Source organism: Schistocerca cancellata, chromosome 1 (genome assembly GCF_023864275.1).
Source record: "Schistocerca cancellata isolate TAMUIC-IGC-003103 chromosome 1, iqSchCanc2.1, whole genome shotgun sequence".
Taxonomy (NCBI): domain Eukaryota; kingdom Metazoa; phylum Arthropoda; class Insecta; order Orthoptera; family Acrididae; genus Schistocerca; species Schistocerca cancellata.
In genome coordinates this window covers 645,261,850-645,274,401 of record NC_064626.1, presented here as the reverse complement: position 1 = coordinate 645,274,401, position 12,552 = coordinate 645,261,850, and the positions used below count along the sequence as shown (strand labels likewise).

At 36.5% G+C, this 12,552-nt stretch overlaps 1 protein-coding gene across 3 annotated transcripts in view; it reads left to right on the top strand.

Moving 5' to 3' along the window:
- The window catches only part of LOC126183396 (leukocyte tyrosine kinase receptor), a 974,779-nt gene that overhangs the window by 735,457 nt on the left and 226,770 nt on the right, over window positions 1-12,552 (top strand). For all 3 annotated transcript variants that reach the window (XM_049925358.1, XM_049925343.1, XM_049925351.1), the window contains exon 20: window positions 4,585-4,779. In XM_049925358.1, coding sequence (XP_049781315.1) covers window positions 4,585-4,779 — 195 coding nt within the window. The remainder of the gene's footprint in view (window positions 1-4,584; window positions 4,780-12,552) is intronic.

Here is a 12,552-nt window from a genome sequence, read left to right as displayed (position 1 = left end):
TGGTGTATGTTTGGAATTTATATTTACACTGTGGTAAGAAGATGACCATGATTCAGGAGTAAATACATTGGTGTGAGACTTAGTAAAGAATCAGGCCCTCTTAGCACACCTATAGGCATTGCACTGTTGAAGTAAATGCAATTGATGGATTCATTATGATGTTACTGAAAAGTACAGGGTTATTACAAATGATTGGAGCGATTTCACAGCTCTACAATAACTTTATTATTTGAGATATTTTCAAAATGCTTTGCACACACATACAAAAACTCAAAGTTTTTTTAGGCATTCACAAATGTTCGATATGTGCCCCTTTAGTGATTCGGCAGACATCAAGCCGATAATCAAGTTCCTCCCACACTTGGCGCAGCATGTCCCCATCAATGAGTTCGAAAGCATCGTTGATGCGGGCTCGCAGTTCTGGCATGTTTCTTGGTAGAGGAGGTTTAAACACTGAATCTTTCACATAACCCCACAGAAAGAAATCGCATGGGGTTAATTCGGGAGAGCGTGGAGGCCATGACATGAATTGCTGATCATGATCTCCACCACGACCGATGCATCGGTTTTCCAATCTCCTGTTTAAGAAATGCCGAACATCATGACGGAAGTGCGGTGGAGCACCATCCTGTTGAAAGATGAAGTCGGCGCTGTCGGTCTCCAGTTGTGGCATGAGCCAATTTTCCGTGAGCTACGCGTGAAACTTGACCGCACGCGTTCAACCGTTTCTTCGCTCACTGCAGGCCGACCCGTTGATTTCCCCTTACAGAGGCATCCAGAAGCTTTAAACTGCGCATACCATTGCCGAATGGAGTTAGCAGTTGGTGGATCTTTGTTGAACTTCGTCCTGAAGTGTCGTTGCACTGTTATGACTGACTGATGTGAGTGCATTTCATGCACGACATACGCTTTCTCGGCTCCTGTCACCATTTTGTCTCACTGCCCTCTCGAGCACTCTGACGGCAGAAACCTGAAGTGCGGCTTCAGCCGAACAAAACTTTATGAGTTTTTCTACCTATCTGTAATGTGTTGTGACCATATGTCAATGAATGGAGCAACAGTGAATTTATGAAACCGCTTCAATCATTTGTAATAGCCCTGTAATAATTTTACTTTTGTGCCAGTAAGTAGAAATTGTGAGTACACATACTATCTTAATTAGAAATATCTGGACACCCCTACATATTGTAGAACTGGCTGCTAGAGATTGTGAGAGGCAGCCCAACTGTATAAAAGGAGGCAGAGAGCGTTGTGTCATCAGTAGAGAAGAAATAACACCAGAATGGTTGTGTCATAACAGCTCAGTGACTTCAAATGTGGACTGGTCATTGGATGTTACCTGAATAACAAATGCACCAGAGACATTTCAATTCTTATAAAACAGTCCAAGTTGACTTTTGGTGATGTGATTTTGAAGTGAAAATGTGAAGGAACAGCCATAGCTAAATCAAGAACTGGCAGATCTCGTGCACTGACACAGGGACCACCAAGCATTGCAGAGGCTGGCTAAAAAGTATCATTTGAAATCAGTCTAAAAAATCACTTGTGAGTTTCAAAGTGCTACCAGCAGTCCAGTTAGCACAATGTCAATACTATAAAGTTGAAAAGAATGGGGTACAATGATTGAGAAGCTCCTCATAACTGCTACATTTCTGTATCAGGAGGTGGCGTAAAGAGCAATGCCACTGGACAGTGGAGACTAGAAACAAGTAATTTGGAGTGATGAATCATGGTACGTGCGGTGACAAACAGATGGAATGATTTGGGCTTGTTGAATGTATGGAGAATGGTACCTGTCACCATCACATGTAGTGGTAGCAGTGAAGTATGGAGGAGATGGTGTTATGGTAAGGAGATGTTTTCCTTGATTAAGGTGTGGTCCCCTTGTTTTGCTTAAGAAAATGGTAAATGTGGAAGAATGTGAACCCATTTTACAGCATTGCATAGTGCGTACAGTTGAGGACATTTGGGAGATGATGTTGTAAAGCAGCATCAGTGAGGCAACAGTTAGTGGACAATAACAATCTTGAAATGGACTGGTCTGCCCAGAGTCTTGACTTGTAGCTACCTTAGAACAGCTTTTAGATGAATTAGAAGTCAATATCTCTCCAACATCACTACCTCCTCAAATTTCAGCTCTTGAAGAAGAATGGACTGCCGTTCCTCCATAGACAGTCAGAAACATCACTGAAAGTATCCGCAGGACAGTTCAAGCTGTCATTAAGGTGAATAGTGGGCACACTTCATATTAATTTCCTTTAAAAGAGACCAGGTACTTTTGATCAGATAAAGTATATTCAAATCAGACTCACTGGTCACAGCATAACTTATAAGTAGGTAAATGACAGAAATCCAATCAAATACTGAAAAATCATTTACACTTTTTCTCAATTTAACACCACTTTTTCTCAACATTACCAATCATACAAGGATGAATGAGGTATCGCTAGAAAGGTTTTTCGAACAGCTTCAGATATTGCATACCAATTTTGTGGCAAAACTTATTATTTGTGGGAAGTTTTAACATAAAAGCAACTTTTAATTATCATAGGTAAAAGTGCATCATGACACCAAGTGCATACCTATATTTTATGAAGCTAACATATTAATCTTATTTATTTATCATTCACTGAACTATGCAGTTTGTTTATCTTGTAATTGATCTGGTAGGAAACTTTTTGCTGTTATTGACTTTTGCATAAATATGTATTGTATCAATATTGGATTATTATATTGTAGCTAATGACATTTGTCAAAGTTTATATTATTATTGTGTTAACACTGATGACACCGTGCATGTAAGTATGCCTAAAGGTGGAATAAAACATTTGCGTTTGTATTGATAATCATGAATAAGAGAATAAGACACTCCCTTTTCGTATCATTGTATACCAAGTACTGTTTTTACGGTAGTCCATTGTCTCTGCTCATCATACAAGTTGAATTTTCTAAACAAATATACTTTCCAAAATGGCAAATATATTTTTCATTGTCACCTTGAAATTACCTATTGCCACTATGGCACAGTAGAGTAATTTCTGGTGGGTGCATCAAACAGTCAAAGAAACTGTGGTCTAATGTGCTTATGTAATTGAAAGTGTTTGTCAAGTTAAAGTTATAAGTTATTTGGCCCTACAGACAGTCCCTGACTTGTGCCAGTTGTACAAGCTGGAACAAATATTCTTACTACAAAAGAGATTTTTGACGATTGGAAATGTATGTACAAGGATATATCGTAAATTCTTGATTATTATTTTGCATTGTTCATTTCATATTTAGAGATATTTTCTCTTCATTCCCACAACTATCCTACAACTACATATATTCCAAATACTAGCGTTATTTAAAACTATAAAAGTGTAAAAGTTTGGCATGGGTCTCTTGGTTTAATTCGTAATTACGTAAAGCCACTATAGTGAATTTTAAGCTGTGGTTTTATGCCAAATGTCATATCAAAATACTCAAAGGTGGTATGCATATGTCTCAGTCACAGTAACATTTTCAGTAATAAACACAACACAGTATGTTGTACAAAACTGACATCACAACTAAAAAAAGCCTCAACACGAATGTTCTAAACACATTTGCTATTTACGTTCTTAGTATATGGCAGCTGACAGTGAACAAATTCTGTAATAAATTAGGCATAATGGTAGTAGTAGCCATTTGTTATCCAGCAAATAATTGACATCATTCTTTGTCCTTTGTTTACTGAATTTATCTAACACTACAGTATGTCTCTGTGAGGATGCAAATTATTGTACTTACTTCTCAAATTTGTTTAATATTTGATGTCATCTTCATTCTGGTTGCATCAGTCTTTTCATCTGTATATGAATCCAAGCTCAGGTTACAGAATTCATTGCTTCCCTTCTTAAAAACTTTTTGATAGCTGCATTTACCAGTTCATCATACCGAGCTAATTTTGTATTCCACACCACCTGTACCTAATGGCAATAAAATGAAGTATGTCCTAAAATATTTGTGGTAGCTTCAACAACCATTACTCATTTAAACTTTTCTGGAATTAAATGATTGGTCTTTCAGTGGAATTTATTTGTTATTTATTCTGAGACTTTAGAATTAGGATGGTTGCAAGATTTTGATTTCAGTTGTGGGTTTAATTAGATATCTATAAAATGTGTATACGGTCATGGAAAACATGACAACTATAAAAGAGTAAACCAACAACAGCAATAAAGAATGTTCATTTGATTAGAGACAGGTGACATCAGACTGAAACAGCCCTTTGGCTTCATAGATAGGGAACATTAGTTTTGCTACAGATTCCAAAATTTGTCATACATAATTTTTTATTTCTAAATGTACAATTATGTAAATGCCAATCAAAAGTGTAATTTCAATTATTTTGCTATAAGAACACAGTAACACACATTTCCTCAAAATAATATGTTATCATTACTTTTTGAGAAACTCATAACTCATGGGAGTATTTGCAATTCATCTGTCTGTAGACTCTGGAGTAAGTAGTGTGTTAATATTATGTTGTCATATTTTGTAAGAATTTTAGGCCTTTTATGTAACTTTTGTCATCCTGTGTTCAAATTCTGTGTTATTTTTCAGACTTTACCAGAACTTTCGACAAGTCAAGCTGAAACAGATTTTCTGATGGAGGCTCTCATTATGAGCAAATTCAACCATCCAAATATTGTTCATTTTATTGGTGTTTGTTTTGATAAACATCCACGTTTCATAGTTTTGGAACTGTTGGCAGGAGGTGATCTCAAAACATTTTTGAGAGAATCTCGACCTAAACCAGTAAGTTTGTGTGGGACGTTTACAAACTAATAATAAACAAATATTAATTATTCATTTAATGTGACTGATATATTGCATTGACCAGAGAACTACTTTGCTTACTTTTAAGTATTGTGTTCTATTTTTTGATGTTGTGCAATATTCAGTGACTCCTTACATTACTGAGTTATGATTTCATACATTATGATAAAAGTATTTCAATATTTCATTCTGTATAGGTAGAACCTGTAGTTTTTTAATCTTATTGCATCATTCTACACCGCTGCAATAACTCACTATTAATTAATTATTTCATTCACTCACTCATACACCATGTGCCGTAAACTGAGGAGAAAAGTAGCTACTTTGAAGAATAGCCACTGCTCGTCGTCCCACACTACTCAGCTGCTGTTTTAATCTAATACTTCAAGCAAATCGTTTATTATCAGGTGCCTGTTTACTGGTGTAGTCAGGATGTATCTAAGACAAATAAATGGAAAATCAGTGGAATGTAACAATATTATGAAAAGGATAGATAGTTCCTATTCACCATATAGCTGAGATGCTGAGTCTGGCTTCAGCTGCCAGAGACTGTGTTCATGTGTGTGTGAGTTGTGTGTGTGTGTGTGTGTGTGTGTGTGTGTGTGTGTGTGTGTGTGTGCGTGTGTGTGTGTTTCGTCTATTTTTGACAAAGGCCTTGTTGGCTGAAAGCTCATTTTTGTTCTGCCTATCTGTGACTCAGCATCTCTGCTATATGGTGAGTTTCAACTATCCTTTCATAATATTGTAACACAAATAAATGTTAGAGTTCTACAGAATTTACATTCCTGAGTCCAAGTATTTTGATAAGTTGTAGAAGGATTGACTAATGGGGCATTCTCATACTTTTTTTAAAAAATATTTGTGGATTTTCAATTTCCTCCTTGATGCCCACTGACAACCTTTTACAGTATTTTGCACCAGAGTATAAAATTCCATTCTGAACCCTTAAGAGGAATGATAATCTATCTGAAAATTATTTATACTTTTAATATTTTCTTTTGAATTGCAAAGTTCATCTTAATTTTAGTCTTTTTACTAACCATAAATATCATATATTGGCATGTAATCATAAGAATCCTTATGTTGCTGAAGAGTCTTCTGCTAGAGTATTTATATTAGAAAAGGAACACAGTTCAAATCAAGACATAACCTCAGTACAGTAAGTGAAGACAAACACTTGAAATATCAGCTATTGAATTAACAGGGCTTGATATCGCCAAGAAATTAATCATTTTGTGTGTGTATAGATCTCCCAGTGGTAGTGTGGATACATTTCTCAATAAATTAACAGAAGTTCTAGATAAAGTCTCAAGTACAAAGGTCAACATAATTCTGTGTGGGGACATTGACATCAACACTAATATCATAAATGAATCCAGCAGCACCTTCATAAACATCCTGCAAAGTTTTGGCATGTCCCTATTGGTCAATAGTGCAACAAGTGTTACTACAATGACTGCATCAGTAATTGATCATGTGGCCACAAATATGGACAGAGAAAAATGTGATGTACCTGTAAAAGATCTCAGACTATCAGACCATCACTGTCAAATAACAACAGTAAAATCAGGCATTGAATCATTCCCTAAACTACAAGCCTAGAAACGACATCTATCAGAAATCAAAATAAAAGATTTTTCAAAAGAACTAGAAAAACAAAGCTGGGATGAAGTGTATAAGGAAACCAATGTGAATACCAAATTCTCTAAATTCTCCACATTGTTTAAACTGAACTTTGAAAAGACATTTCCAAAAGTATACATGTCTATATCAACATCTCACAAAAACGGATGGATAACAGCAGGTATTAAGAAGTCCTCCCAGACACTTAAACACCTCAGTTCAACAAGAAAGGTTCACAGTGATCCATAATTCTTAAATTTCTATCACAGATACAAAAAGATCTATAGGAAGGTGCTGATTGTTGCAGAAAAAAATCACTTAATGACAAAATAATATATAATGCAGAAAATAAAAGCAAAGCAGTCTGGGATGTTATAAAAAAGGAAACAGGGAGAGGCAAACAATCACAGAATAACATACTGCTAAGGGATGGGGATAAGGTAATAAATGATCCACAACACTTAGCAAACTATGTAAACGAGCATTTTTCAAGTATTGCAGAGACGTTACAGCAAAAATTCCCCAAAACAATTATAACACCTGTAAATAATGTTGCACTAAATACAATGATGTTAGTTCCAACCACAGAGAATTAATTCAGTAAAACTGTTGAAAAACTAAAAAATCAGAAGTCAGTAGGCTTAGATGAAGTACCAGTATGTATACTGAAACAATGCATAGGGGAAACAATGCATAGGGATTATACAAGGCCCCTTAACAAATATAATAAAAGAATCCTTCACATCAGGGACATTTCCAGAGCAGTTAAAACAGGCAAGAGTTGTACCTTTGCTCAAGAAAGGTAGTGCAGAAGACATAGAAAATTACCGGCCCATTTCCCTGCAGTCAGCATTCACAAAAATAATAGAAGCAATTATGAAAGACAGGTTACGTGAATAAATACAATCTTTTAAGCGAATCACAGTCTGGTTTCAGAAGTGGCAAAAATACAGAATCAGCCATAGAAGAATTCACAAAAGTTGTGCTTGATGCTCTTGATAAAGCTGAGTGTGTCACAGGCATATTTTTGTATCTTTCTAAGGCATTTGATACAGTTGACCACAAGATTCTATTAAATAAACTACAAGCATTTGGAATAAGAGGGATAGCTAATGACTGGTTTTGATCATACCTAGCAGGTAGGGTACAAAGAGTAGAGGTAACAGGGGTTCCACGAGGTAGCACATTAGGACCAATACTATTCCTGATGTACATCAATGACTTTCCCACTAGTGTTACTCGTGGTGAAAAACTTCTCTTCACTGATGACAGCAATATTATAGTCACTGAGAAAACGAGAACTCCTTGCCGAGAAAGCAAATGAAACTCTGAAGGAAGTTTATGATTGGACAATAAGCAATGAAGTGACATTGAACATAAAGAAAACTAATCCATGACTTTCAATTTGAAGAGGAAAAATGTCAATGTTAAATTAAATGTAGATGGCACCTCTATAGACTGTGTAACAAATGCAAAATTTCTAGGAATGAATGTTGATTCTCAATTGAAGTGGTGTGAACACACAAAGGTACTTGCAGACAGAATGTCATCAGCATGTTATGCCCTTAGAGTCCTATCATCAGTGTGTAACATGCAGTGTCTTTTAGTTACATATTATTCGTATGTACACTCAATTCTTAGCTATGGTTTTTTGTTTTGGGAGGGGGGGGGGGGGGGGCAAATGCACAAAACATGAACTCAATTTTCAAACTCCAGAAAAGAGCCATAAGAATAATAACCAAAAATACTAGTCGAGCTCATTGTAAAGATCTGTTCAAAACACTGGGAATTTTAACTGCTCCATGTGAATACATTTACCAATCAGTATACACATAAAAAATAATATTGGTAATTACTGCACAAACAGCTCTGTCCATGACCATGCAACAAGAGATAGACTCAACTTACATTTTCCAAGAAAAAATAAATGTAAAACTCAAAACAGCAGTTTCTACCAAGGAATAAAACTGTACAATAAATTACCAAAAGAGATTAAAGAAACTGCAAAAATACACTTATTTAAAAAGGCAGCTAAAAAGTACCTGTTATGCAATACATTTTATACATTGAAGGATTACTTAGATAAAACAGAGTAGGGATTTGATAAAAAAATGTTGTACAAATAATAATAATAATAAGGATGATGAGTATAAAACATCCAACATTCCACATAATACCTTCACTATAATAATAATAATAATAAGGATGATGAGTATAAAACATCCAACATACCACATAATACCTTCACTTTATGTTTTTTTCCTTCTTTTTCCTTTCTAGAAATACTTACCACACCCAAGCTATGCATAGCACAATACTAACACCTCTTACTCTTTCTGAGCTCAACATCTCACTCATTATGGAGGGATGCTGACTCAGTTTTTTGGGATAGCAAATAGGAAGTTGCTGTACAGAAAATGGCCCAGAGAGATGTTTGTGTGTGTGTGTGTGTGTGTGTGTGTGTGTGTGTGTGTGTGTGTAGTGAGTGAAGTGATATGAAACAATGTGTGTGTAGTGTGTCCAGTGACTCATAGTGAGATATGAGTGAACAGTGTGGCATTACATTAGTTTAATAAGTTGTTTGTAAAAAAAAAGTATTGTATACCAGGAGTAAATCTAGTGATTATGTCTAACTAGAAGTCTGTAAATATATATGTATACAAATTAGCTTATTTTAAATTGATCTAAAGTTGTAAATACATTGAAATGTCCTATATCCTTGTAAAAAGAGATCTGCGGGTGAATAAAGCTACTACTACTACTACTACTATTTACTGAAAGCAAAACCCACTTTCTTTATAGCGACATTTCAGCTTGACATTGGTTGGGAGACATTACTCGGACTTCTAATTTCTATTGGCAGTGATGTCATGTGGAGGGTGGGATTAGTATTCACAAATGCAGGAAATTGGTGGATTTATGAGATGTCGTTCCCCCTTCCCCACTACCCTCCCCCACTGGGCCATGATTGAGGGGCAAAAGGGTAATGGAGACCACTCCCAACATCAGCTTTCCCCTTAGGAATAATGATTTCTTTGAAATTACTCCATCTCAAGCTCTCATTTCCAGGCACCACTCCTATTATAAACTGCTTCTTTGTTAAAATTGGATACTGCACATGTAACTTCTACCACTTTTTTTGTTGTGCAATCTCAGTACATTGATGCAATGAAATGGATTTTCATTTTCTCAAAGTAGATCTTGTGCGCTTCCCTAAGACTGTGTTATACCATCACTGATTTCTCAAGGTTCCTGTACTTGATGTGCTGTTACATTTAGTGCAGCGTTTGGCAACAGTTTGAACTGTCTTCAGTTTTTACCTGACTGTGGTAGCTTAGTAGTACTGCCAGTGGATAAGTGGAATATGGCCTTAATACTGTAGACAACTATAAAGAAAGTCAGCGTTACTTGCTGATAGCACATATCGATTACTCAAGAGGGCTCCAACATCTACAGTCAGTAGCAAAATGTGGCAACTTTGGGCTTGCTGATGACGTTGTTAATGGCCTTGTGTGTCATGCTCTCAGTCCACCTAGACTGTATGATTTGCCAGAAAATACATAAAGAGGTCAGTCCATTCAGGCCATTCATCAATGTCATCATGTCTTCCACTCACAAGTTGGTAAAACATCTGAAGAAAGCTCCTTGAGCCTAATGTCAGCCATCACATCACATCTGGAACTCTTATTCTTTTGTAAGTCTCATCTACAGTTTTTGTGAAAATAATTAAATGGGTACAGTTAGCCCCAAGTGACATTATGGTGAACCTAGATGTGGTTTCTTTATTTATGAAAGTATGATAGCAGATGCATTAGAACTTCCTGCTTGCTGTTTTCCACCTGGCATTACCCAACATTTTAAACATGTTTTGATAATCAGTTACTTTGTGTACAGTGGAAAATCTTACAAAATAACTGATAGTAGGGTTTTGGGCACTCTATTACCACCAGCTGTTGTTATTTTTGTGGTCTTCAGTCTGAAGACTGATTTGATGCAGCTCTCCATGCTATACTATCCTGTGCAAGCCTGTTCATCTCTGAACAACTACTGCAACTTGCATCTTTCTGGATTCTGGATCTGCCTACTGTTTTCATCTCTTGGTCTTGCTTTATGATTTCCCGCTCCCCACACACACACACACACACACATGCACTTCTCTCCAGTACTAATTTGGTGGTCCCTTGATGTCTCAGAATGTGTCCCTTCTTTTGACCAAGTTGTGCCACAAATTCCTTATCTCCCCTATTCTGTTCAGTACTTCCTTGTTAGTGGCAAGATCAACCCAGCGAATCTTCAGCATTTTTCTGTAGCAACACATTTTGAGAGCTACTATGTTCTTTATCACCCATGTTTCACTTCCATATATGGCTACACTCCAGACAAATACCTTCAGAAAAGACTTCCTAACACTTATTTATGTTCAGTGTTAACAAATGTCTCTTCTCAAGAAATGCTGTTTTTGTCGTTGCCAGTATACATTTTATATCCTCTCTGCTTCAGCCATCATCAGTTATTTTGCTGCTCAAATAGCAAAACTCATCCACTGCTTTTTGTGTCTCATTTCCTAATCTGATTCCCTTACCATCATCTGCTTTAATTCGACTGCATTCCATTATCCTTGTTTTGCTTTTGTTGATGTTCATCTTATATACTCCTTTCAAGACGCTGTCCATTCCATTCAACCACTCTTCCAAGTCCTTTGCTGTCTCTGACAGAAGTACAATGTCATCAGCAAACCTCAAAGTTTTCATATCTTCTCTCTGAATTCAATTCCTGTTCCGAATTTTTCTTTGGTTTCCTTTACTGCTTGTTCAATGTACATACTGAATAACATCAGGGGTAGGCTTTTTAGCCACTACCCTCCTGTCATGCCCCTTGAGTCTTATAACTGTCATCTGGTTTCTGTACAAGTCGTAAATATCCTTTAGCTCCCTGTATTCTATCCCTGCTACCTTCAGAATTTTGAAGAGAGTATTCCAGTCGACTTTGTCAAAACCTTCCTCTACGTCTACAAATGCTATAAATGTAGGTTTGCCTCTCCTTAACCTATGTTGTAAGATAAGTCATAGGATTGCTATTGCCTTGCATTTTCCTACATTTCTGTGGAATTCAAATTTATCTTGCTTGAGATCAGCATCTACCACTTTGTCCAATCAAACTGTAAAAAATTTATGTTGGTATTTTGCAACCTTGACTTATTAAACTAATAGTTCAGTAATATCCACACCTGTCAGCACCTGATTTATTTGGAATTGGAATTATTACGTTCTTTTTTTAAATCAGAGGGTGTTTCACCGCTCGCTTATATCCTGCATGCCAGATGGAAGAGTTCTGTCATAGCTGGCTCTCCCTGTGCTCTCAGTATCTCTGATGGGATATTGTCTATCCCTGGAGCCTTTTTTTGACTTAGATCTTGCACAGCTTTGTCAGATTCTTCTTGTGGTGTCATACTTCCCATCTCATCTTCATCTATGTCCCCTTCCCTTTCTATACTATTGCTTTCAATATCTACACTTTTTAGTGTGGCCTTAAGAATGGATTTACTACATCAGTTCTTCGACGAAAGTGGTCCTTGGAAATATAAACAGAAGGCAGTTTACTGTATTTGGACATGGTGGCGGAAGATAAATTGGATGGACTATTAGATCACTCTGTGTACAGATTGCCAACCCACACAGATCTTCATTTAAACAAGTAAAGTTTCCACCATCAAACTAAAAAACATTCTGGCCATGGCACTTTATTGTACTGAGCACAAATAATTTCAGACTATGACTACCTGGGATCTGAACTGAAAAACCTTAAGAATGTGTTCAGGAAAAATTGATACAAACCACATCATATAAGAGGTGCATTTGCTGGTAAATGCAGGCACAAACCTTTCCAGCCAATGGAAGAAGGCAAACACACATCACTTCTTCCATTCTGGTGAGCATTTTGAGTAAAAATTGATGCATGTTACATAAATATGGCATTAGATCTCCATGTAAAATTAAGAATTTGCTGCATCTAGTGACAGGCATCCTGGATTTTAGAGTGCCTGGTGTCTACGAAGTGCTATGTGAATATGTTGAATATTATGTAGAGCATACTATCCAAACCCTAGATGAGCTCTGCACTGACCACAGA